A 27,793-nucleotide genomic window follows, 5' to 3' on the forward strand; every position below is an offset into this window, starting at 1 on the left:
TTCCCCAAATTTTATTAAAAAAAGATTCTACAGAAAGATTGCGAAGATGGAATCTTGGATCAGAACACCGGTGTGTGTTGTTGCCTCCGGCTCTAGCCAATAAGAAAGCTTCTTGTTGTCTTAAAATGAATGGGCTTGCAAACATCAAGGGGGTGTCCTCCCTTTGGGAGGAGCTGAAATGGAAGTTGTCTGCACATCAAGTGTAAAATGACAGTCCCAAAAGCCACTTTAGAAGAGGGCACACAATAGAATTTTGAAGTGCTTTTATTCTTCTCGTTGTTGCCCTTCTTCATAATCACTGGCCAGTTCTGCAGACACCCAGTTGAGACACAAGTTTCAACTTTGCTGGCCCCTAATCCCCTCTCATTTCTGATCAGAATTAAGTGAAAGTCAGAAGGCAGCCATCCCTGTAGACCTCTACGTTAACTGCATTAAGTTAACTGAGAAGTGTCATTTTAACTTAAATGGTAGGGCAACAAGTAACAGATATGAACAATGGGAAGAAGCTGACTGAACAAATAGACAAGTCACACTTAATATTTGTTTTAAACATTTTACAACACATTTAAATAGAAGTGAAAGTTGGATTAATGTTTTCCAAAAACATAGATGTTGTTCTTGACATAATCGGGCTTGGAAGCAGCCGCCCATAAGACGGTTTAATCGCAGTCTGAGAATACTGAAGTTTCTTTGCAAGCTCTATTAATGACAAGCAGGTGAGGGTCCAGTTGTAAAGGTACTCCAGTGGAGCTGAGCCAACCTTCCATACGGCTGTCCTTTGTATACCTACAATGAAAAACACATCCCCAAAAAGTGAATAAGCTACTTATTCCAGTTCTCCTTCTTGACATGATCTAGCAAAGCTGGCTGACATGGTGCCTCTACACACAGTCTCTGCTGACATGCTTAAAGTGCTTTTTGTGTGTTTGGGGATCATCTGATTTTCATTTTTTCATGCCCTCTGACTTTCTGGTTGTCACTTTTAAGGGGTTGCTTTGTGAATGGTGTGGTTCCTCCGAAGTTCCCGGTTCACATGTCAAAATCTATGCATGGCCCTTTGGATCTCATCCCAAAATCTGTTCACTGATAAAGTTTGGAGTGAATGTGGTAGCTCCCGGGGCCCTGCACCCAGAGGTGGGATCCAACCAGTTCTCACCACTTCTCTAGAAGTGGTTACTAATTTTTTCTGAGTGCCAAGAAGGGGTTACTAAGGCAACCTCCCTGCCCAATAGGGACTGGAGGTACGTGTGTGCGGCGGCGCCACTGTTTGAATCCCACCACCATCGGAACCTGTTATTAAAATTGTTTGATCCCACCACTGCCTGCACCCCTGCATGCCCCCACCATGCCCCAGAACAGCACGCCCCCGCACCAGCGTGCCCCCCGGTGCTAGATGCCCTGCCCCCTTGGTGCTATGCCACTGGGTAGGGGTTTATCAACTGAGGGGTCTTTCAAATGGGTAATGTGTGCATAAAAAATCTAAATATCATATTTTATCCCACTCTTCCTCCAAATAACTCAGAGCAGTATTCATGAGTCTCCTTTCCTCCAGTTCCTTTCCTCCAGTTTTCTTCACAGCAGCCTTGTGAGATAGGTTAAGCTGCGTGGAAAAGATCAGCTCAAAGTTAACAAGCAAGCTTCATGACTTAGTGGGAATTCTCTTTGTGTTATCTATTCATGTCTGTGTAAAGGTAGAATATGAACTGTTGAAGGCTTTCACGGACGGACTCAACTGGTTGTTGTGGGCTTTCCAGGCTGCATCTGTGGCTGTAGCACACTTCTCTTTGTAGATACACCTCTGAAGATGCCAGCCACAGATGCAGGCGAAACATTAGGAGCAAGATCTACCAGACCACGGCCACACAGCCCGGAAAGCCCACAACTACCAATTTGGACTGCAATTAGCCCCCAAACACCTCTCAATAGAAGTAGAGTTTTCATAGCCTGGTCATCCTAATTTACGCCCTCAGTGCAAACAGGTAGTAAAGACAAATTTTGGGGAAAAGTTTCAGGCATTTTCAATGCAGTGTGACTCAACGCGATGGAATCAAAATTTGGGGATCAGAACATATATACTTAGAATTACCTTGGAGGCATCTATACAGAATCTCTGACCTAACTTGGACATAGGCAGCAGTTGGATCAAAGTAGGAAATGTTCTCAATAAGTTCTTCATCAAGTTTCTGTAAGGCAATGAACAAAAAATACTCACAGAATGTCCAAAATAATAAGGGTGGTGGTGGTGATGGTGGACAAGAACATGTTTGAAATGTGAGGTTGGCAAAAGGAAAGGAAGTAGGATTTGTAATGTCCGGTGGGCTAAAAGTTGCAAGGTGAAGGGAGAGGTCCCAGCTTTTTAAGGCTAAATAAGGGCATCCCCACTGATTCAGGTGTCCACCAATTCTGGTGGAAATCAGGGGAGGTCTCATCTCACCTTGCTGTACTCAGTTACTTCCTGATCAGGTTACTCCTAGAACTGGAGTCAGCAAGACAGAAAACACTCCTGTACTCCGGTCGAAAAGCTAAAGTGGGGAAGCGGGGCAGGCTTTATCATAAAATATACCAACCTGGCCCATGTTCCATGTGAATAGGGGGACATGTGAATAAATGCACGTGGATGCCCTGCCTCACATCTCTTTCAGCCTTCCTGTTACTTTTATAACAACAAATGCTGAGAATGCAGACACTGGGGCGTTGTGGGGTTTCCGGGATGCATGGCCATGTTCCAGTAGCATTTTCTCCTGATTTTTCGCCTGCATCTGTGGCTGGCATCTCTGAAGGCTTCAGCCGCAGATGCCAGGCGAAACGTCAGGAGAAAATGCTACTGGAACATGGCCATGCAGCCCAGAAACCCCACAACACCTCAGTGATTCCAGCCATGAAAAGCCTTCGACAAAGCCTTCAACAAGACACCATTTTTGAAGGGGTGGCCAGGCAGTGTGTCAATTTCACTCTCCAAATGACACCTTCAGATTCTGCCTTTGGAATGAAACTGACGTCAAGCAAATCATAGGGAAGTTATATTCTTGTAGCTGTACACAGCCATTTTCACTAGCTGTAAAGCTGTGTGCTGGAAGCAGTGAAAATAGGCAGCTTGATGTCATGCAGTAGTTCCTAATTCTTCTTGGAATTAAAGAAAAGGGGGAAACTGGGATGTGGGGAGAGATATCAGATTCAAATTAGAAGGTTGTTCGCAGGGGCTGACTTACAGCTTTTGAAGCTCTCTTCTTCTGGAGATTCCAGAGAGCTGTTATAATTAGGGGGTATGCAAAAAAAATTGATATTTTTCAGATTTTGGTATATTGGACCTGAAAAAAATTTGCTATTTCCAAATTCTAATATCAGTACAGTACTCAGTTTTGGTTTTTTTCAGGAATCCAAATTATTTGGATTCACTATTCCCCATGATGAAACATTCCCAGTAGCTGGAGGTGTTTTTAAAGATACAGGAACTAAAATTACAGAAGAGTTGCTGATAGCTGCCCTTTAAATATCTACCAACTTTCAAGTAGATTGGACCAAGGGGTTCAATTCTATGGGCTCCTGAACAGGGTGCCCCCACCTGTCCTCCATGATTTCCTTTGGAGGGGAGAAGGAAAAAAGAAGACACCTCCAAGCTGCTTCCAGGCAAAAGCAATGCCTGCAAGGAGCAATTACTGGCCAAATCGTGCCTCCATGGAAGAACCAACACAACAAGCCCAACAGAACCACTACAGAGCCCAGAAATCATAGAAAAACCACATGCCAGTTTGCAAAGCCAACCAGAATCAACATCAAACCACAGAATCTTTGCAGCAGAAATTCCAAGTGGAGGGCACTTTCGCAAGCCCAGCAGAACTAATGCCAATGTACTTACACCCAGCAGAACCCAGGGGCACTGTGAGCCCAAGAGGACCAATGTCAAACCACAGAATTTTTTGCAAGTCCAGCAGAATGATTGGCAACGTACAGAACCCAGGAGCACTCTAGCTATGCAGGCCCAACAAAACTAATGTCAAACCGGAGAATCAGTGGAATAGAAACTGAGGGTGGAGGTGTGCTTTTGCCAGCCCAGCAGAGCAAATGGCAACGTATATAATGCCCAGCAGAACCGAGTGCCACTAATACAAATCCACAGAAGAACAAAGCCAAGCATAAGCAGCCAGCAACACTGTAAAAATTGCAAATGGAACACTTGCAAAGGAAAAAAAACCTTTCTTGAAACTGTCAGAAGCAGCTTGTCAAAGCTATAGAACTGTCCTGAGATGCAAAAACAAAGGGGAAAAATATGAAAATAGTCCTTGGGAATCTGCAAACTTTTGCTCCTGAGCTTCTTAGTAAGTTCTGAATATTTCTGCGAATTTTCAGGACCATTTTTTTTATTTCCCCCCAAAAAATCTCAGATACATTTGGCATGTTGAGTATACCCCAGTAATTATTTTTGGCATGGGTGTATTTGAATGAAACCCCCACCACCGCCCACCAAGTCATCAGACCTTCTTATTCAAGTGACTGGGTCAAGATAGAAGGGTATTTCGATACATACAACATGCAGGTAGTGAGTGTAAACTTACAATGTACATTTCACATTTGCAGTTGTGGGTTCTGTGCATGAACCTGTGCAACTAGAATCAGAGGGCTATTTGTTTATTATCTACCTAGCAGTGGTGGCAAACCTATGGCACTCCAGATGTTCATGGACGACAATTCATGGACTACAGGGGTTGATGGGAATTGTAGTCCATGAACATCTGGAGTGCCATAGGTTCACCACCACGGCCCTAGAGTTACAATCTAGCCCCCGGTGTCATGTTAGCTTTCTATTGTTCCTTGGCCCTCGATAAAGCATGATATTCATATATAGTAGAACCTCGGATTTTGCCGATAATCCATCCAGTGATTATCGGCGAAATCCAAAATTGGTGATTTCCGAAACTGCGCTGTTTGCGCATACGTGACGTTTGTGCATGCGCAAACAGCGTAACAGATTGCGTAATTTATGCAATTTACGTTGGTGAAATCCGAGACTGTCGGCGAAATCCGAGATGTTCTAACGGCCGCCGCCGGCTGGCAAAAACCGAAATTGGCGATTTCCTAAGGCGCCAATTTCCAAGGTTCCACTGTATCTTTTACAGTCTTTCTTTCTGCTCCTCCTCCCATTAATCAATGCTTTTTTAGTTTCTCACCTTTAAGCAACATTTCCAGTTTTCCACTTCCTCTGTGCCAGCCCACTGCGGGTACAAAATCAGCAGCACGCACTTCAGTATCTTGTGCACCAGGAGTGGTGGCTGTTCATAGCTCTTTATTTCCTCGAAGCAAGTCTTCGGGTCTAGGTTGAAGATGCAATTTTGCAAATCCTGCAACATGAATCGGTAGAAGAGGACTCCCCCGCGCCTCCAGTCCCCAACATACTCTGCCTCTGGAATCACAAACAAAATTTCATTTTCAGAAACGTTTATTTCAGAAGCCTGCAAATGCTCTATGTCCACATCCATAGAAAGCTTCTCTAGATCTTCTTTTCAAGAAGCAGAAACTTTCACAAAGCAAAAAGAGATGCATTGCTCCAGAACAGCTGGTCTAAAATGAGCAAAGACACAACAAGTTGTTGTGGGTTTTCCGGGCTGTGTGGCCGTGGTCTGGTAGATCTTGTTCCTACCAGATCACGGAACACGGCCCAGAAAACCCACATCAACCAGTTGAATCCAGCCATGAAAGCCTTTGACAATACAAAGACACAACGATTTCCTTGTTAACCCTGGAAGAAATAAAGGGCAGGAAGAGGTAGTCAGTCATGTGGATTTTCTGGGAATAATGAAAACCGTTTGATTACCTGGGGAATTCATGTATGATGTAAACTGAAACCATCTTATTTTATTTTTAATTTTGCTGGTAGTACATAATGTTTGTAGGCTGTTAGGGCAATTCGTTGGAATAATTAAAAATCTTTAACATAGACTCTCCATTTTATGAATTTCAAATTGTGCTACACTGTTTAAATAGCACTGTTTGTTAAGCTTTCTGAGAGCAGCCATAAGCAAGTTGACTGAGAGTTCTACTTAGGTCTATTCAGTGAAGTTTACTCCCACATTATCAGTCATGATAATCTGATAACCTCAAAAATATTTTGCAAAGCTAATTCCAGGATTTGTGTGTTTGTCCCCATTACTAATCATTTATTAAAAAAATACTAGGACTCTGAATAGGTCTAAGCAAACGTCAAGTGCATTCTCCTTATCTCTAATTATTGACAGCCTGCCTGTACACATCTGAGATGGGCACAGAACTGATATTTCCTGGTTGCCCCATCCCCACTATTTTTAGAAATCAGGTTGTAGCACCCATGGTTGGCCTTACCACTAAGGGCAAATTCCCACTGGCAATTAACCCTGGGACAGTCACCCGAAATATCCTCGAGATCTCCTCACAGCCCCCACCCCTTATCATGGGATTTTCCTGGACCTGCTTGTACATGCACCTTTTTGAAAAAACACTCCAATGGGGGCTAATAGGAGATGGGGGCTACACATTTGAGGGTCCATAACTTTGGCTCCCAAGAACCAAACTTCACCAAACCTGGGTGGTATCATCAGGAGGGTCTCCTAAAGATATTCTGAGATTTTGGTGCTGCTAGCTTAACAATTGCACCCCTGACAGCAGGCGCACCCCCCCCCCCCCGGGGCAGGCCTAGACGTCACTAGAAACATACTGCAGTGAGGATGTTGGAACCTGGATGAAAAGGTGCCGATTCTTTTGAAACCTGGTTGTATCTAGATTAAATTTTCAGTGGGAATTTGGCCTAAGTTAGCTTGCAGGTTTTATTCTTAATTCTAAATTCCACGTTTTAACTAGGAGTAACCAGTTGTTTCTGCTGGGGTTTCCCTCCCTTCCCTTTAGTACGTTTGGGAGACTAACACGGACCACCCGCTCTGGGAGAATTTTATTTATTTATTTATTTAATTTTTCGATTTATATCCTGCCCTTCCCAACAGGGCTCAGGGTGGCAAGCATCAATTAAACCACACAAACCGTACAGTGTAAAACCAATACCGACACAGCGGTATCATTTAAAACATTCACTGTAAGCAATGAAAAGACAGATGGTGATAAAACCCTAACCAGGCACCTAGGGGAGGCAGCGACGGTCCCATCAGGCCTGCTGGCACGATATAACAGCCTGGCGGAAGAGCTCTGCCTTGCAGGCCCTGCGGAACTCACAGATGTCCCGCAGGGCCCCGATCTCAGCTGGGAGCTCATTTCCACCAGGCGGGGTCCAGGCCCAAAAAAGCCCTGGCCCTAGTGCCGGCTAGCCAAACCTGTCTCAGGCCAGGAAACACCAGTAAATCCCCCCGCCCTCCGAGGTGGGATCCAGCAGGTTCTCACAGGTTCCCGAGAGTAGGTTACTAATTATTTGTGTGTGCCGAGAGGGGGTTACTAATTGGTGATTTTGCCACATGATTTTTGCCTTAGTGACGCCCCTCCTCTCAGCAGTAGCGCGCAGAACTTGAAGCAGTTTAGCAGGAGGTGCACCGGCGTGCATGGCAGCCTGTGCCTGCGTGCATTCGTTTCCCGCCCAAGGACCGGCTCAGCGGCTGCGTCCTTGCCACAGCCCCGCCCAGGAATGCCCCGCCCCCGGAATGCTCCACCCAGCCCCATTGGTTCTACACCACAGTTTGAACCCCACCACCATGGGAACCTGTTACTAAATTTTTTTGATCCCACCACTGCCCCCCCCCCCCCCAAGTACGGAGCGGTCTAGAGAGGTAATACGGGAAGAGGCAGTTCCGTAGGTAGAATTATTCTGCTACCCAAGATGTACAGTACCCAAGACATGGTAGGGCTCCAGATCGCCCAGCTCCTCTTTCAGTATCTCACAAATGGCCTCCTGCGCCATCTTCAGCATCTTCTGTAGGTCCTTGTGCTCATAGGCCGGCAGCTTTTTCCGCCGTCCCAAGTTGATGTCAAGCACCACTGTGGCGTAGCCGGCCGGATCCCTCAGTGGAACTGCAATGTGGTGATCTTCATACACATACGCAGCCACCACCTCTGCACAATCTATGCACTGGAACAGGTAATCTCTAAAAAAAGAAGACCGGATCATGAATTCCTCCATACTTGCATCTATTTTGTCTGCCGTTGGATTCTTTTGCTATATGTAGCAAATATTCATTTGCTGTTGACGCTCCGTGCAGTGGGAATGCAGGTACCCAGTGTGTGTCTTTTTTAAAGAAGCCCCTAACTTACTCCACACTGGTTGCAGAACTGGTTGTGTTGGGTTTTCCGGGCTGTGTGGCTGTGGCCTGGTGGATCTTGTTCCTAACGTTTCGCCTGCAGCTGTGGCCGGCATCTTCAGAGGTGTATCACAGAGAGAAGTATAGACCAGTGATGGCGAACCTATGGCATGGGTGTCAGAGGTGGCACTCAGAGCCCTCTCTGTGGGCACGTACAAACAGAGTTCGTCATGTGGGGGCAGAAAATCACACCCCCACACACACATCTTGACTGGCCTGGGCCACTGAGCACGACGTGTGTGCACCGCGGTGAGCAGGGAGGACTTGACTGGCGGACCTGGTGCCTGTGAACTGGGTGGCTGCTGCCCGAGGTGGGGGGGGGGTGCAGAGGAGGCAGAGATGCTAGAGAGGCACAGAGTGGTGTGTGCGGGACTTGCTGGAGGCTCGAGCAGGCTGGCCCCTGCTTGAGCGGGTGGGCGGAGGAAGAGGGAGCCAACCGTTTTTTTCTAAACTAAAACCTCAGCATTCAGGTTAAATTGCCGGGTTGGCACTTTGCGATAAATAAGTGGGGTTTGGGTTGCAATTTGGGCACTCGGTCTCAAAAAGGTTCGCCATCACTGGTATAGACTGACTTCTCTCTGTGATACACCTCAGAAGATGCTGGCCACAGCTGCAGGCGAAACATTAGGAACAAGATCTACCAGACCACGGCCACACAGCCCGGAAAACCCACCACAACCAGTTGAATCCGGCCGCGAAAGCCTTCGGCAATACATTGGTTGCAGGACATTACTCAGACTGAGAAACACAACCCCAAAGCCGGCTGAGCTACGTAAAGCCAGCAGGGTGGTTGCTTTTGCCCAACATCTTGCTGCCCAGAGAGATCCGCTGATGGCGCTCTTCGAGATCCCGGCCTCACTCCTTTCAGTCTGGCAGTGCCCTCTGCAGACATCAGGCTGTGGAACGAGAACACTTTTCTCTGTGTAAAATTTAACAAAAAGCGAAAGACTCTGAAGGACAGCGGGGAGACGCCTGCGGAGGTTTGGGAATGCAAAGGAAATGAGAAGACGTGGCAGCACTCAATACGAAACGCAAAGAAATGAAGGCGGTTGCCGGAGTGCCTTCACAACTTGCTCGCTCCACAGCAGCTCTTCTTCAGTCAGGGCACCTGGGCAGCGGCTTAGTGCAAGGACACCCTTCTATGTATTCCAATTTAAAGAGCGAGTTCCCTAAGCCATTTAAAACCTATATAGCCACAGCTATTTAGCAGAGGCTCAGGATGACCCCAAAAGGTCTCTCAACCTGAGTACCCTAACTAGTTTGATTACATGTGCTCAGCCCTCTGCCTTCTATCCACTCCTCTTGACCAGCGGAGGGGACATAGTCATCGTTTGACATCCACTTGGTTTCCCAACGCATAAAACTCCACAGTCTTCTAACATCTCCCAAGGGTGCTCGTTGCATTGTCCTGTGTCACTTCTGATCTCACAAGACTAAGCAGAATTGCTCCCTTCTAAGTCGCTGAAGTATGTGATGTACTGAGACCAGTAGCGGAGCTACCAGGGGCCAGGGGGGTGGCACCTGCGCCCCTCCCCCCCACACCTACCTTAGTAAAACAGTGCAGCCTGGAGGAGCGGCCTGTTCTCTTCAGGCTAAAAACGGCCTGGTGGGAACTACACTTCCCAGGAGACCTTGCGAGCCCCGTTTTCAGCCTGAAGGAAACAGGTTGCTTCTCCAGCCTGTACTGTTTCAGTAAGGCAAGTGTGGGGGCGGGGGGCAGGGCACCGTGGAGGGGGGGGGGCCACGGAAAAGTGTGCACCAGGCACGGTATGGCCCAGCTACACCTCTGACTGAGACCATGAAGAATGGTTAGGTATGCCACCACTGGCTCCTTGCAGAAAAGTCAGGAAGATAATTATTAACAATAATGGATTTAAATGATGGGCAGAAAGGTACTGGCTGGATATTAGGACCTTTTTTAGCAGTAAGAGTAGTTCAGCAGTGGAATCAGCTGCCTAGGATGGAGCTGAGCTTCCCCTCTTTGGCAGTCGTCAAGCAGAGGCTGGATGAATGCTTATCAGGGATGATCTAAGCCAGGGGTGGGCAATTATTTTTTCCATGGGGCCGCATAAGAAGCAGAAAATATTGTGGAGGGCTGGGCCAAAAGGCAGGGGGGCGAGGCGCTTTTGAAAGCCCCACAGAAGCCGGCAGCCAAGGCAACCGGCTTCTGCGGGGCTTTCAAAGGCACCTTGCTCCCCAGCACAGCAGGGGGGCCAGTCAGGGTCATCCGGGGGGCCGGATGTGGCCCGCGGGCCGTATAATGCCCAGGTCTGATCTAAGCTGATCCTGCCTTGAGCAGGGAGTTGGACTAGATGGCCTGTATGGCCCCTTCCAGCTCTATGATTCTACAATGTGATCTGTGTAACCTTATTTGTAAAATCAAATTGATCTTCCCTGTATGCCTGGTAATGAAGAGGATAGAGCCCCATGCGGTTGCATGGCTCCACCTGATACAGCTGACAACGGGAACCCCCTGCATGCAGTGGCACTAAGAGGTGGCTAGCGGTATTTACAATCAGACTCTGCCCAAATCCAGACAATCCTAAATATATTTTGCCTTAAATGATAGCTCTGGAATGTTGGTCCCAGAATGCTGCTCTTCCAGCCCACCTGAAGATGTTCTCGTTTCTGCTGAGCGCGGGTGCGGGATGAGGGATGATTTCCATTTGCCCCTTCCGGTTGGTAGTCATCACCCGGCGCAAGGCGTAATCCTGTATCTGGAAAAGAGGAGAATTTGCTGAATGGCTACTTCTAATGGGCGGGGTGGGGTGGGGGGAGGGATTCAAGAGAACACTTTGCTACCCTGTACAAACTGCCTTGAGTCTCAGTGAGAAAGGTGGACCAAGCCCCCTGCACATCTCCAAGCTTCACTGGGCACAGATGTGAAAACTGGTCTTTCTTTATGACCAAAAGAGAGAGAATTTCAGAAAAGTGAACACAAAATGCAGATTTCTGTATGACTTAGTACAGTGATGGCGAACCTATGGCAGAGGTGGCACCCAGAGCCCTCTCTGTGGGCACGCGCATACAGAGTTCGTCATGTGGGGCAGAAAATCACACACACCCCACACACATCTAGACTGGCCTGGGCCACTGAGCACGATGTGTGCGCACCGCGGTGAGCAGGGAGGACTTGGCTGGCGGACCTGGTGCCTGTGCTCCAGGTGGCTGCTGCCTGAGGTGGGGGGAGGGGGCAGAGGAGGCAGAGATGCTAGAGAGGCACAGAGCGGTGCAGCGGGTGGGCGGAGGAAGAGGGAGCCAACCGTTTTTTTCTAAACTAAAACCTCAGCATTCAAGTTAAATTGCCGGGTTGGCACTTTGCGATAAATAAGTGGGTTTTGGGTTGCAATTTGGGCACTCGGTCTCAAAAAGGTTCGCCATCACTGATTTAGTAAATTAGTGCTTAAAATATGTAATCGTGAGGTTGCTTTATTCCCCCCTCAGTCAATATTAATGGCATTGGAATGTGGACGAGAATGCTTCACTTACTGATTTTACTGTTTGTTTAATTGACTGTTGTAAGCCGATGAATGAATGAATGAATGAATGAATGAATGAATGAATGAATGGAAATATAAACTTTTGTGGGAGGAGGGTTAAAATATTTCAAGGGAACAGGACCAGTTGTGATGGACGGAGGCTGTGGTTAGATGTTCAGACAAAACCACAGACAGGTTATTATTGAATTCGGGATGTCTCTGGAATAACTGGTTGTGAACAGCAAAATTAAATGACACTGTATTAGATTCCCATTAGGTGTTAATAGCTCCCCTTGAGTAGTTTCCAGGTGTCACCCAGAGCTAGAAGAACAAAATTGAAAGTGTGTTAAAGTTGCCCTCATGCGAGGGATAAGCAGCAAGAGAGAAAGCAAGGGACTGTAAATTCCCTCACAGAAGTTAGCAACATAATTTTTAGCAAAGCATACTTCAGGCACATTGGAATGGTAAAGTAGGAATGGTCTGTCTTTTAGCCCTGAGAACACTGAACCTTTAACAGTTATGCAGGTGAGGACATTTCTGCAGGTGCGACTTTTCAGGTGTTAGAGGGGCTGCAAAAGCACAACTATTCAAGGTACAGTCGATGTGATGTCTAAAGCCTAAGTCTCTGAGATGGGACTGTTGGTTCTCTTCATCAGTGTCCCTTCCAGAAGAGTTCTGTGATGCACTGGCTCCCCCTGCTGACAGTTGGAGGAACAATTCTGCTTTTCGGATGAAGCCCCAAGCAGGACCAACGGGCCTTGGGCTCATTCCGCACATGCAAAATAATGCACTTTCAAACTGCTTTCAGTGCTCTTTGAAGCTGTGCAGAATGGCAAGATCCACTTGCAAACAGTTGTGAAAGTGGTTTGAAAACGCATTATTTTGCGTGTGCGGAACGGGCCTTAGAGAGGTATTTCACACTTCTCTTCTGGCCCTCGGTTTAAGGTTTTGGGATGAGATCATAAATTTGCTAGAGAGGCCAGGTGCCATTTTGCTTGTCATTGGGTGAAAGTTGGCTGGTGTCTGTCTCTGTGTGCGTACTGCTCAGACTCCGGTGAGAGGTGGGCCTGGATTTGTCTGTGCTGAGTGGTTCCTTTGCCTGCTGTTTGTTTAGTGGTTCCTTTGCCTGCTGTTAGGAGAGATGTGCTTGGCAGGTTGGAACGGGGTGAGAGACAGGGCCACAATTCATAGTGTGTGGGGCAGGGGGAGAAAGCGGCAGGGTAAAAATCTTAAAAATCATCATATAAGTAAGTAAAGGTATCTGAAGTGGTTTATAATCAGAAAAAACAGGGTGACGGTTCCATTCTGCCAAGCTGTGTAAAGAGAATTAGTTTCACCTGGGATCTATCAAAATCCATCTTCAGCCACTGGTTCACTGGGAAGCCCTCTGCAGATTATCATATTTCAAATGATCAAGTTAGCATATATGGCCCGTTTGTAAAATAAAAAGAAGAATGGCATACCTGATGGGATTGTTTTAAAGTTCAATGGAATGTAAATCACAAAAAGAAGAACAGCCAACATGAGATGGATTGGCTATAAAGGAAGCCATGACCCGCAGTTTGCAAGACCTGAACTAGGCTATTAATGATAAGATGTTTTGGAGCACACTGATTCATTGGGTCACTGTGAGTTGGAAGCAACTTGATGGCGCTTAACATACACACACAGATTATGAAGCAGTTTCCGTGTTAAAGGTGTGATGTGGCTAATTGGTAACAATATCTGGCAAGAACAAGATTCAAAACTAGTAGTCTCTCTAAGGCCATTTCCGCACGGCCACGCTGGGGGTTGGGTCGGCGTACATGACGCCAACCCAACCCCCCCAGGACCATTCGCACTAATGGTCCCGGTTGCGGTGGGGAAGACGGTGCAGCCTCCGCGCAGGCTGCTCCGTCCCCCAAATGCCTTACCGTGTCCTCCGGCCTCCAGCGTGTCGCACAAGCCAGGGGACATGCCCCCCCCCCCGCACGACAGCTCGGAAGTCGCAGGGCAGGGAGGGGCCGTGTCCCCTGGCCTGTGTGACACGCCAGAGGCCGGAGGGTAAGGCGCTTGGGAAAGGGGGGGGGATTGGCACCTTCCAGCCGCGGCCGTTCGCACGGCCGCGGTTGGAAGCTGCTGTTTCCCAAAAATCTCGCTCAGGGAGCGAGGTTGGGAAACAGTGGCTTCGCGTCACTGGGGGGGGGGGGCGGGGGCAGTGCAGCTGCGATGCAGCTGCACCCCCCATGTGAACAACTCCCTAGGGATGGCATTTTTGCCGTCCCTAGGGCGCTGTTATTGGCTCGTGTGGAAAGGGCCAAAGACCAACAGGATTTCCAGGGTATAAGCTTTTGAGAATCAAGGCTCCCTTCATCAGATACCTGATGGAAGGAGCGTTGAGCTTCTGAAAGCTTATACCCTGGCAACCTTCTTGTCTTTAAGGTGTTAGTCAAATCTGACGGTTCTGCTCCAGACCAACGCAGCTACCCGCCTGAAAATGAATGGGGAAAATAACCTCTGCTGATGCCATTTGTTCCTTGAACAAGACTCTACCCAGAATCTTGCTGATTCTTCACCAGTCAGAAACGTTTGGTGTCAGAAAAACATGACTTTAAAAAAAATTCACCCAAAGAAAAAGGATGCTTCTTGCTCCCCTCCTGATGAGGACTCGGTGTACTCCAAGAGGCATCGAACGTTGTCAGCTGCCGAATGTCAGTTAAAGGAAAAAAGGTATAGAGGGGTCTGCTGAACCCCTTGGAAATTAAGAGAACCTGGAGGGGAAGATTTGGGGGTGGGATTTCCAAACCGCTCCCACCTTCATTCGATTTCTTTCAGAGCCCCTGCTTGAACTAAATAATAGATCACATCAGATTTATTTGACCAGTAAAATTCCAGATTCAAAAATTGCTCAAATACAGATTACAATATAAATAAAACATATAACAGGTTCATTATAAATAGTAACTACTAAACAAAAAGCAAATAGTATCTTTCCACTGTTCTCCCTGCTCTATATCAACTATCTCTGCTAGTACTTACCCTTTCTTTTCCAGGCTCCATGAAATATGCAGAGATGGCGTGGATGCCTGGCGCTTTGGTGGACAGCCATTCCATGCCGGTGACTATCACCTGCTTGATGCTATCCTGGGTGCGAATGTGGTGGTAGGCTACACTGAATGCCTTTGCTACCCCCTGGGGAAGAACATATCTCCATGTTCATTTGGAAATAAAGACAAGCACAGGAGCAGCAGTGGCGCAGTGGTTAAGAGCAGGTGCATTCTAATCTGGAGGAACCGGGTTTGCTTCCCCAGCTGGGCGATATTGGGCTAGTCCCAGTTCTTCAGAGCTCTCTCAGCCACACCTACTGCATAGGGTGTTTGTTGTGAGGGGGGAAGGGCAAGGAGATTGTCAGCCCCTTTGAGTCTCCTACAGGAGAGAAAGGGGGGATATAAATCCAAACTCTTCTTCTTCTTCTTTATAGCAAGAAAGTTGCTTTAAACTGTATGTAACTGCTGCTGGAGTTTTAATATGTTTAAGTTATGTAGCTTGAGTTGCTGTTGGACAACAGCCATGTTGTGAGCCGCCTCGAGCACTCCGGGGAAGAGGCGGCCTATAAATTTAAAATATAAATAAATAAATAAATTTATAGCAAGAAAGTTGTGAGAATGGTACACTGGCGTAATGCCCATTGGGCAAGGTGGGCAGCTTCCCAGGGCACCACCTTGTGGGGGGCATCAAAATGCTGGGTTCGTTTTTGGGTATTTTAGTGGTTTTCCATTTTTGGCCTGCAGGGGGCGCAGTTTTTAGGTTAGCGGCACCAAAATGGCAGGGTATCATCAGGAGACTGTCCTTATGCTACCCCCCAAGTTTGGTGAGGTTTGGTTCAGGGAGTCCAAAGTTATGGACTCCCAAAGGGGGTGCCCCTATCCCCCATTGTTTCCAATGGGAGCTAATAGGAGATGGGGGCTACAGTTTTGAGGGTCCATAACTTTGGCTCCCCTGAACCAAACTGCACCAAACCTGGTGGGTATCATTAGGGAAGTCTCCTTATGAGACCCTGAAAGCTTTGAGACTGTGCCTTCAGAAATGTGCCCCCCCCCCCAGCCTGCAACCCCCATTGACAGCAATGCAGAAAACTCAATGCAGAACAAAGATTCCGGGGCAAATTTCGGGATGTTCTAGCAGGGAGGGCATTCTTGGACGTATCAGCACCAAACTTTCAGGGTATCATCTGGAGACTGTCATGATGGCACCCCCAAGGTTTGATGCAGTTTGGTTCAGGGGGTCCAAAGTTATGGACCTTCAAAAGGGTAGCCCCCATCTACTTAGCAAAGCATGTGGGATGGGGTCCATAACTTTGGACCCCCTAAACCAAACTGCACCAAACTTGGGGGGTCCCATTAGGATAGTTTCCAGATGATACCCTGACATTTTGGTGCTGATACATCCAAAAATGTGCCCCCTTCAGGAACATCCTAGAAATTTGCCCAAAAATCTTTGTTCTGCATTGAGTTTTCTATATTGCTGTCAATGGGGGTTGCAGGCTGGGGGGGGGGGCACATTTCTGAAGGCACAGTCTCAAAACTTTCAGGGTCTCATAAGGAGACTGCCCTGATGATACCCCCCAGGTCTGGTGCAATTTGGTTCAGGGGGGCCAAAGTTATGGACCCTCAAAACTGTAGCCCCCATCTCCTATTAGCTCCCATTGGAAACAATGGGGGATAGGGGCACCCCCTTTGGGAGTCCATAACTTTGGACTCCCTGTATCAAACCTCACCAAACGTGGGGGGTACCAAAAGGACAGTCTCCTGATGATATGCTGAAATTTTGGTGCTGCTAGCCTAACAATTGCGCCCCCTGCAGGCCAAAAATGGAAAACCACTAAAATACCCAAAAATGAACCCAGCATTTTGATGCCCCCCACAAGGTGGTGCCCTGGGCAGCTGCCCACCTTGCCCAATGGGCATTACGCCAGTGCACCCAATGGCCAACCAGTTTGTCTTAAGAGCCAACAGCAAGACTGCTTAGAGCATAAAACCGGCTCTGATGGACCAGACCACGGGTCCATCTAATCCAGCACCCTGCCTCACACAGTGGTCAACCAGTTCTTCTGGAGAACTCTAGGCCCTATCTGGAGGTTCAGACAGCCAGCATGGTGTAGCAGTTAAAAAGTTGAACTAGGGACCCAGATGCGAATCTCCACTCTGCCATGAACGATTGCTGGGCAACCCTGGGCCAGTCATATGTTTTCAACTCAACCTACCTCACAGGTGGTTGTGAGGGAAAATTGGTGCTGATATGTCTAAAAGTGCACCCCCTGCAGGCACCAATGTCCTGGTGCAAAAAAAAATTTGGTCATGGTGGAATGGCCGCCCATTGGGGGACGAGGGGCATCCAACTCAGGTTTTGCCCAGGGCTACAGCTTGCCCAGGGCTGCCTCCTTACGCCCCTGGAATGGTAACAAAACTTGTGAGAGTGGTAACAAAACTTCAACATATCAAAAAGCAGAGGATTTCTGTTAGCCAAGTGCTCTCGCCACCCCCAGTCGGACCAACATCCAATCACAAGGTCCCCACTCAGAGTTCATGACTGCCCCCTTTAAATGCCTTGCAGCTTTGCTGCTGCCCCCACCTGATAGAAACGGATCTCGTGGGGCACAATGATGGTGTCCTCATTCTGGTCACGGAGGGTGTCCAACCCGAGAATGCCAAAGACCCTCCTGCGGATATCCTCAAGTGGGATCACCAAGAAAGAGCCCTTCCTCTCCTTCTCAGGACGATTGTAGTTCCAGAAGTGGATATGTCCATGCAGCTGGACTCTTGGGACGTGGATGGGCCTGTCTTCTAACGCTGCTGCAAAGCTAAAGGGCAAGAAAGGGGGGAGGGGGAGGCTGCCATCAGAAAATGGAACATGGATATGAGCCCTTCCCATGCCCCAGTTCTCTCCCTGCGAGTGACCTGAAGGAGCAGTCCCCTGAGTCACATCAGTAATTGGAAACAGCCATCCGTTCCCTGGCACAAAGTTCCCTGAAATCCCTGCTTCCTGTTCCAAAGGAATGCAAATGTGCCCATTTTTTTGCTTGGATAACCAAAACGAGCCCACAAGACTTCCCCCATTGCATTTTGTGGTGGCAGGTGCTGCTACTGCTTGCTGTGGCAGATTTGATGTGGGGGTGGCAGCGGCTGGCCAGTCAGGAGATGGGCAGGTAAAGAATCCCCTCCACACGGCTCCTCTACCAATGCCACGAATGCTGTTTGGCCCTATGTCCAAGGCAGTTGCTGCCTGGAGGCACAGTTCTCTCAAATGCTGCCACTGTCCAATGTGTGGGGTGTCGTGCGTCAGTCTGCTGACACCTCCTCAGATGCTGGGCTGATACCAGAGAAACAGTGCCAGCCAGAGGCTACTGCATTGTGCCCTCAGACTGCTAGCTTAGGAACTCAAGCTCCGATGAAACCCACCAACGGGCAACCTCAACTGTAGGGTCACCAGAACCTTTAGAACAATGAAGGAGGCATTTATGAAGAGAATGCAGGAAAGGTGATGAAGCGCAAGATTGCTGGCTCAGTACAGATCGCTTACTGACAGCAACCTGGAGGCAGTGCCAAACTAATGAATAATATCCGGCTTGGAAGGCAGAATACCCTAGCTAAAGGCAGCTGAATTATCCATCCCAGCAAGTCAGCTTCCTGTGTAGTACAGGAACAATGTGTCAAACACCTTTGCCACGCCGGCCTTTGTTTCCTTGGTCTTTTTTGTTACCCCATTTTTGTGACCATTGCATCCTTTTGGATTTGCCCTCTGCTGCTTGATGCCTTGAACTCTGGCTTATCTGTATTTGACCTTGGACAGTACCCTGTGACCACATTTCCTGTTGTTTGCCAAAGCCATTGCGCTGTCTGCATCCAGGCACAACAGGCTAGAAGATGACTGAGGCAGCCAGAAAGTAGTTGCACAGGTTAAGCAGCTCAGGTGCCTAGGCAGGTGGTACAAGGTAGCACAGCTTTAACATTGCAGAGGTCAAGCAGGTAACACCTATAGGCAGAAGTTAGGCAGTCCAGAGGTCTCAAGGCATGAATGAGAAGCATTGGAGGAGCCCAGGCACCCAGTACTTCTCAGGGAATCACAATTGTTGCACTCAGGCCGCTGAGAACAAGGCTTAAGTATGATGCTCTGCTATCAGGCCAGCCTGGAAAACTCATAACAGCCAAAGGCTGCAGTGGTCACAAAAATGGGTAATGATGGGGGGAAAGGGCAATTACACACAAGGCATCTGCTGTGTGATGGGGGCAAATGTGTGTCGCAGCACAATTTCTTGCACGTACATATTTCCTCAAGCCCCACTTTCACTTTCTGTTCTCCCCATTGCAAGTAAGACCACTTCTAGCATGAACTTAATTTTTGCTTGGCAGCCAGATTTGCCAGTGAGCATATCTTTGCCCTGGACCTCTTCCTTCCACCCACAGCCAGCCCGCCTCTAGTCTCATGCCCCCCCCCACTCCCTTGCGCTGCTTTGCATACTTCCACCTCGCCCTCCTCCCTGTTGCCGACTCCTTCCCACTTCTCTAAATGCTTGTAGGAACAGCACACGCCACTCTTTCTGACTCTGCCCCACCACCCACCACTCTGCTTCTGCCCTCCCCCCCGATGATTGGGAGGGCATTTTTAAAACTTTCTTTCCGACAAGCTTCTATTTTAAAAACAAGCCTCTCTCTTTCAGCAGTAGAGAAAGTGAGTGGGAGTGTGTATGTGTAGGGGAAGGGAGGGGAAGAGCATATCGGCAAAGATTTGTGCCTTTAAGGCTGTTGATGGGCGGAATTAAGAGAAGCAGAAAAAGGAGAAGTGGTTGAGACTTCAGCAAGCAGCTGCAGGGCAGGCACTGGGCTGTCTCGTCACATGTAAACAGAGAAACACGAGGAGAGCCTTATGCAAGCCCACTGCGCAGAGAGCAGTCCTGAGGTAAGCATTCCCTGCATAATCAGCCAAAGCCAGGTTTCATAACAAAGAGCTGATATGACACAACTGAAGCAACTGAAATTTAGAAAGTAGGGAAAGGAGATGACTCAGTGGCAATTTCCTTACCTAATTCCTTTCATATCCATGTAAAGTGACTGGTTCAAAAGATACGGAGCGTCGTCTTCTGTGCAGGCCACATAGCGGAGGAGAACGTCTCCCCTCTCTGGGAAAAGAACGTTGTATTCCAAGAGGGCGATGTGGGCACTGATCGTCTTGCCCTCTCCATGAGCATCGGCATCCTGAGAGCAGAAGCAGATGCATCAGTCAGCCACCTGGACAAATATGCCACGAGCTTATTGCTCTGCCCTGGTCTGTCTCAAAGATGTGGTGCAAACCAATTTATCAGCATGCCACTTCCCATTGGCTTTTGTGGTTCTAACTTATACGCAGACTGAGGCCAGGGTGTCAGCATCTGCAGCAAGTAGGACGAGAACGTCCCGCATGGCCTGCTCCACAGTTTTACAGGTAAGGAGCATGCTTGCTTAGCCGTAAATCTGACTTGGCATCAGAAAAATTGCTCTTTGAAGATAGCCTGGATCGCAGGTTCCATGGAGCACCAATGGTCATGAATATATGCTGGACTGTATGCAGCTATTTTTTGCCAAGCAGAGCCTCACAGTTGCCCACTGCGTGCCCCACCTGTGTTGCTCACTATACCTTTTTCATCTTAAAGATGACACCAGATTTGAGAATTCATCTGCCATTTCCTGGCCCGCCTTTGTTCTAGAATGCTCCACTTGGGTCCTAATGCCTTGGGGACCACACTAGGTAGGCACCAGGACACAAACGGAGCATCCTAGAACAAAGATGGTCCAGGAAATGGTGGATGAATGCTCTGGTGTCATCTTTATCCTGAAAAGGGTACAGATCAATCCAAGATCCACCTGACTCAGCACTCGGTCTCCAATAGTGACCAGTCAGATGCATCTGGATACCCACAAGTAGAGTACAGAGATGATGGGCATAATTTGTTTTTCCCCCCAATATTTTATTTATTCATTTTAAAAAATTATATAAGATACAGATATAACTTGAAATAAATATTTCCTAGGATATAGATAATAGATATACATTGGTTAACTACGTTAATCCATAGGGTGCTGTGTGGTTTCCGGGCTGTATAGCCGTGTTCTAGCAGCATTCTCTCCTGACGTTTCGCCTGCATCTGTGGCTGGCATCTTCAGATCCTCTGAAGATGCCAGCCACAGATGCAGGCGAAACGTCAGGAGAGAATGTTGCTAGAACATGGCCATGCAACCTGGAAACCACACAGCACCCCAGTGATTCCGGCTGTGAAAGCCTTCGACAATACATTAATCCATATTTCACAAAACGTAATACATGTACTATTATTTATACAGTTTTATATTCAAATATTTAAGAGGATTTAATACATGTACTATTAATCAAAATTATCTGATCCTTATCTACTTAACACTTTAATCCTAGTAATATTAAAGAGAAAAAATATATATACCGTAATAGATAGTTAATAGTATTTAGAAAATAAGAACTAGAAAATTTACTAGAGATCTCTCATAATCAAGATATAGAATAAGAAAAGAACAAGCAACCCTGTATAAAGTGAGTGACTTCCCCCACCCTCATATATTCTTTTTGCTAGATATTTTAACCTATAGACAAGCAATTTCATAATAGACTCACATTATTCTATCTAATCTAATTTGGTTTAGCCTATACATTAGTCTAATTTTAAAAAAAAGTTAAGACTGCCCATTCACAGGTGTCAAACTCGCGGCCCTCCAGATGATATGGACTACAGTTCCCATCATCCCCTGCCAGCATCATGCTGGCAGGGGATTATGGAAACTGTAGTCCATAACATCTGAAGGGCCGTGAATAATCAAAACACTAACCCGAGCAAGGGCCTTGAAGGCAGCTTGGTACACGGGGTCGATGCTCCCCCCGTTGATCTTGGCTGTGTGTTGAACCGCATACAGCCACTTCCGCCGAGCAGCGCCCCGCAGTTGCTCAGCGTGAGTCTTCTCCACGGTGGTCATGAGATATTCCACAATGTTATCCAAGACCTCGTCTTCGTTGCCAGTGAACTCAGCGGCGACCAGATCAATGTAGGTGCGGAAGTCTTTCTGGGACAGCTTCACCACTCCACTGGGATGCTGCAGGGGGATCGGGAGCTGCAATTTAGCTACACGGAGCAGCAGAAAGCAAAGGTAGGAGTTAGGCAGGCAAGCAGCTAGCAAAACTTGCCTTAAAAATTTAAAATGTTTCTGTCCAGAGCTGATACTTGGAATTAACTTCTCCCCTCCTCTCCAAGAATGCGGCACAGGTTCCCCCAAGTCTGGAAAACCCCAAACCAATGTGGGCCCCGCCAGCCTCTTACCTGAGCCCAACAGAAGTCTTTCAGTGACCACTAGAGATGGGGAGAGAAATGGGACAGGCTAGCAAGATGCCACCTGGAGCTTACCCTGTGTCACAGGAATCCTTGCCACCAATGCTGCAGCAGGCAATATCTGGTGAGCTAAGCAGCTGGCAGCGCAGGACATGCCACAGCTTTCCATACAGCCATCTCATTAGGAGGAGGAGGAGGAGGAGGAGGAGGAGTTTAGATTTATATCCCACTTTTCTCTCCTGTAAGGAGACTCAAGATGGCTTACAAGCTCCTTTCCCTTCCTCTCCCCACAACAGATACCTTGGGAGGTAGGTGGGACCAAGAGAGTTCCAAAGAACTGTGACTAGCCCAAGATCACTTAGCAGGAATTTAGGAGTGCGGAAACACATCTGGTTCACCAGATAGGCCTCTGCCACTTGGGTGGAGGAGTGGGGAATCAAACCCGGTTCACCAGATTAGAATCCACTTGCTCTTAACCACAACACCACACTGGCTCATAAGTCAGCGCAAGCCCTCGAGAGTCCCCAGTCAGGTCCACAGTCCCTCAATGGCCCCAGTGCAGGCAAGGAGCCAGGAGGGGGGTGGCCTTGAGCTGGTCACAGGTGGGGCCAGAGCCTGGCCATGAATAGGGAAAACAGGAGGAGAGAGGAGCTGGGAGGGTCAGAGGAAGCCAATTCCATCCTTTGAAAGGGAGGCTTCCCAGCTAGGCCAGGAAGGAAGCAGGGAGCAGTCAGGAATTTCTAAAATGCCTTTCCAATGATCAGTTGAAGCAGCTTCCAAAAAAACTCTCTGCCAGGTTAAACGTTTTCCCCTTTGCTGCTTGTTGGGTGGATTCTGAGGAGTAGCCTATTCAGACAGATTGTGCCCCTGTGAATCCGGCCAACATCTCACACTGTTTTCAATTGTGTATTGGTGACCCTTCTGAGAGATCTCTGGATATAGCTGGCAATAGCTTCTGATGCTTTTTTTCATCTGTCTGGCTTTTGTGCTATCTGATACTGCTTTCAGTATCATCTTAGTGTAGCCAAATCTTTAGTTTCTGTGGCTGCTATGTGAGGGTGGACGTAGAGGGCGGCACTGAGTTGGTTTGCGTTATCCAAGCCTACTGGGTCAGGGGATTGTAATGTAAAATAAATATTTAAAAAATATGAGTTAAGTATAGCTCTCCGTTGCGAAATGTAGCAGGCCAAAAATAGAAGGTAAACCAGAAACTTCCTTTGAAAGCAAAACCTTCAAGTAAAGTTGAAAAGACAGTGTTTTACTCATCCCAAAGTAGCAAAGTAAAAACCCCAAGAAATGAAACAGCAGTTTCAAATGTCAAGCAACAGAACTTCCTCATCTGAAAACACACAAAGCATCCAAATCAAATTAATACTAACCCAGCACATGTCTAAAAAGTAATGCCGCACTAGCCACTTGTTTCTCAAAAACGTTTTGTGTTAATTTGCGAGCCAGGTGGCCTTTGTTATTTAAATTATAATATCTGGAACTGACAATAACTTGGAACTGAGAATCTTTTGGGTGCTGATGTTTGCTGAATGACTGTTACTGGAATGTTGATACTTGGGTTATTATTGAAGATAGTGATTTGTTGATTAGAACATGATAAGGTTTCATAAGAAAAGAGAGACGGTTTGAAATTTTCTTTTATGTTGTTCTCATTGAAAGTTATTGAGTTGTTCTTAGCCATTGGTGCAGAGTGTGTGTTTTTTTGTTTAGCTGCCCCAGAGGAGGTCAGACTGAATGTATGATGGATCTGTGAAGGACTAATCTTATGACCAGCTAAAGCCTAGTTTTCCTGGTAGCCGGCTTGCGGGCCCTTCCCAGGGAGAGCTGTCTTCAGTGGTTACCCAAAAGTTCCTGACTCCCACATCTGCAAGGTTTCCCCCACACTTTTTATTTTGTCACATTTTTTTCTTCCACTGTGACCTCTGGAAACTGATGGGAGCAGCTATCCATTCCCAGAAGTTCTCCATTCACTGATAAATGAATGCTCACAGTGACTGCCAACATCCCTTTCTCTCTGGGCACACTAATGCGAAATGCTGCCTTCGTGTGGCAGCCTTCTTAAAATTTCTAACGGTGTATCACATCCACTTCTGGAGACTGGAACCACATGTTGTTATTCAAGCCCGGGATCACAAGCGGCTATGTTTTAACCAGGCCTCCTGTCCCAATGGGAGGAATCACTTATCTGTCAAGGATGCCCTGCGTACCTCTGAGCAGCAGGAACAATCCTGTGACCTGAGTCTCGGGAGAGCTGATGTCAAGGTGGACAATTCGGAGTCCCATGGTCCAATAATCTGATTTGATGCATATTTCTGTACACAAGGGGGAGCTCTTCTACAGGTTTTCAGATCTTTTTCTTTTAAAGTTCCCAAGCACGTAATAGTAATAATAGATATTATTCATATTACACTATTGGTTAGAGATTATGATGATGATGATGATGATGATGATGATGATGATGATGATGATGATGATGATGATGATGATGATGATGATCATCATCATCATCATCATCATCATCATCATCATCATCATCATCATCATCATCCCTGCTGGGATCCACAAGAATACTGCGCCCATACATTACGTCCTAGACCTCTAGGTGAGGCTCGAATTGTAATGAAAGGCCAACAGCCAGCTAAAGAACTGGCAACTGTGATATTAACAACAACAACAACAACAATAATTGTAATGAAGGCCAACAACCAGCTAAAGATCTGGCAGCTGTGAAATCTACAATAATAATAATATAAAATTAACATCTGTCAAATTCAGAAGGGCTGTATCCTCACGAATACTACGCTGATACATTACAACTTCCTAGGCCTCTGGATGAGGCTCGAATTGTAATGAAGGCCAACAACCAGCTAAAGATCTGGCAGCTGTGAAATCTACCATAATAATAATAGAACATGTGAAGGTCTAAGTACCATGATTTGAAAATCGAAATTCAGCAACTATGGCACAAACCAGCTGAAGTCACCCCAGTGGTAATCAGCACTCTGGGTGCCATTCCAAAAAAACTACGGCAGCTCTTGAAACATCTTCAGATTGAGAAAATCAACACCTGTCAGATTCAGAAGGTAGCCCCGCTGGGATCCCCACAAATACTACACTGATATATTTCAACATCCTGTGCCCCTTGGTGTGGCTCGAATTGTAACGAGAGGCCAGCAGCCAGCTAAAGAACTGGCAGCTGTGATATTAAACAAAATTAAATACTACTACTAATAATAGAAAGGACTGAAAAAGAGAGGATCAACAGAAGAATCCCACATGTTCTCTTTTGTTTTGAAAATGACCAGGCTTTCGTTTTGTATCAAGCACAATGACAATTTGTGGGAGCTTCAAGAATGGAGAGAAAAGTGTTCAGGTATTCTGCATGTGAAGTTTACAGGCAATTGATACAGAACAGATGGGAGTGTGATATCTTCTGTCAATGGGAGTTGTATCTGCGATCAATGATATTGCGTGATAATGGGGTAAAGTAAACCCTTGGAGAAAGCTAAGCCTTTGAGCAAGGGAAAAGTCTCTTGCTGGAAAGAGGGACTAGAAGAGCGGAGAGCATCTCCCTCACCTTTCTCCAGGGCCTCCTGCTCCATCCCTTCCTTGAAGGTACTAAGGACAGCGTCCACCTCTTTCATGTCAAGGAATCCAGAGCCTTCGTTATCCCACTTCTCAAAGAGGGCGGCCAAAAGAAGATGCTGGCGGGCCACGAAAGCATCGTGGTGGACCTGAGAGAGGAAGCGGTGAGAAGGAACTGAGAACGGGTCGCCGGTTGCTGTGGTTTTTCAGGACTGGGGTTCGGCATTTCGCAGCAGAAATAAGACAACGCTTCTGGTGTCTGGAAATGCCAGGAGATGTATGAAGGCAGGCAGCAGCAGTAGCTGTGGGGGGATGGCACTCAGCGCAGGCCTAATGGGTCTGCATTGTTATTGTTGTTATTGTTGTTATTGTTGTTATTTGTTGTTAACAACAATTGTTATTGTTGTTAATTGTTATTGTTAAATTGTTATTTTACATTGTTTGTGAATGGTGCTGAGCCTTGGTTATGTAGGGATGGAAGTAGAATAAAATAAATAATTATATAAGCCTCTTTGGAGTGAAAGGGTGATATAAATAAAATAAATGAACAAACACATCAGGCCCAGAGCAAATGTGTTGAGCTGCTGGCTGTCTCTGGTTCCCCCCCTGCAGAGCTACTGTGTCTCTGAGGAGAACTGTTTTGATGCTCTGATCAGAAAGGACTTAAGCACCTTTGCCCCATAGCTCCTTTCTTGACCAAATTAGCAATACCACACACCTCATGGTGTTTGGAATATGCTGCCACAGGAGGTGGTGATGGCCACTAACCTGGATAGCTTTAAAAAGGGCTTGGACAGATTTATGGAGGAGAAGTCAATCTATGGCTACCAATCTTGATCCTCCTTGATCTCAGATTGCAAATGCCTTAGCAGACCAGGTGCTCAGGAGCAGCAGCAGCAGCAGAAGGCCATTGCTTTCACATCCTGCATGTGAGCTCCCAAAGGCACCTGGTGGGCCACTGCGAGTAGCAGAATGCTGGACTAGATGGACTCTGGTCTGATCCAGCAGGCTAGTTCTTATGTTCTTATGTTCTTATGCATGAAAACATGACTGCCCTGAAGGAGCCACCCTAGTAACTGTGTTGTTCACACCCAGAGAGAAAATCTGGGGGAAGGCACTGCAGTTCACAGATTGTCAATTCATCCCCCTCATTTGCAAATGCTGAGAAGAGTTTTTAGGCTGTGTTGTCATCACAGTTCCCATTGAGAGGTTGTTGGTACCATCTGCAAGGACGGTTTTTAGGTTTTCAGATATCGGAACTCATTCCCACTCAGAAAACCTCCCAACCTCCAGCCGTACCTTCTTGATGAGAGAAGCACAAGGCCTAGCTCAGTCAGCCAATGCGCCTTCATTGTGATTCTGGCTCCACATCAAGCTTAAGATCTCCTCCCTGGGTTTCTCTTGGGACCAGCTCCTTATGCTTTCCCCCAGTGATCTGCACCACTGTATTAAGGAACGGCTATTTGACCAGGAACATCAACTCCTAATTAGCAAAGCAAGGAGCCTGTTTTTCCCCCTTCACTTTGAAATCATGCCTGGGAACTGCAGGACGGCTGCTTACCTAAATATCTTGCTCGACCCTAAGTCTAGGTGGTTATTCACCAGAGCAAGAACAAACACATTCACCTTCTCCCCGGAGAGATTCATGGCACACGCACAGAAAAAGCGTACATGTCCATATTGCTCAACCTCCAGAGGAGATCTTTGGAGCATGTTCATATTAGTCTGCCCGAAATTCATAGATCTCAGACCTAGCTTGTTCTTTTCAACACCGACTTACTTGTGCCCTCCATATTCCAAATTGAACCGCCTCTTGAACAATGAGGATCCCAGGCAGTTGAAAATGGTGGCCAAGTTCCTGCTCGATATTGTAAAATAAGTTTCTGGCTCTCCTTTTATTTACTTATTTTCCTGAAGTTTGTACTGTACGAACTATGACCAGTTGTTTTACCCTGTCAAACTCAGGATCATATTACTGCACAGTTTTATCTGTATTTTCTCTTGATGCCTAATAAAGGTCTTTGAATTTGAATTTTATTCTGGCTGGGAGTGGCCCCTTCTGCTTGTGTTTAGCAGCTGGGCTTGCCAAC

The 27,793-nt window shown here is 47.1% G+C and overlaps 1 protein-coding gene across 1 annotated transcript in view; it reads right to left on the reverse strand.

The window, feature by feature from the left end:
• Positions 1–27,793, reverse strand: part of EFCAB5 (EF-hand calcium binding domain 5) — a 68,349-nt gene continuing 40,556 nt past the window's right edge. The window contains exons 14-23 of the mRNA XM_048518589.1: positions 25,696–25,852; positions 21,616–21,905; positions 19,805–19,977; positions 17,357–17,585; positions 14,765–14,917; positions 10,878–10,984; positions 7,801–8,054; positions 5,166–5,398; positions 2,087–2,183; positions 1–786 (exon numbers count right to left, since the gene is read on the reverse strand). Of these exons, the coding sequence (XP_048374546.1) occupies positions 566–786; positions 2,087–2,183; positions 5,166–5,398; positions 7,801–8,054; positions 10,878–10,984; positions 14,765–14,917; positions 17,357–17,585; positions 19,805–19,977; positions 21,616–21,905; positions 25,696–25,852 (1,914 nt within the window). The 3' untranslated portion in view covers positions 1–565. The remainder of the gene's footprint in view (positions 787–2,086; positions 2,184–5,165; positions 5,399–7,800; positions 8,055–10,877; positions 10,985–14,764; positions 14,918–17,356; positions 17,586–19,804; positions 19,978–21,615; positions 21,906–25,695; positions 25,853–27,793) is intronic.

This window comes from Sphaerodactylus townsendi, linkage group LG16, assembly GCF_021028975.2.
Source record: "Sphaerodactylus townsendi isolate TG3544 linkage group LG16, MPM_Stown_v2.3, whole genome shotgun sequence".
Classification (NCBI taxonomy): domain Eukaryota; kingdom Metazoa; phylum Chordata; class Lepidosauria; order Squamata; family Sphaerodactylidae; genus Sphaerodactylus; species Sphaerodactylus townsendi.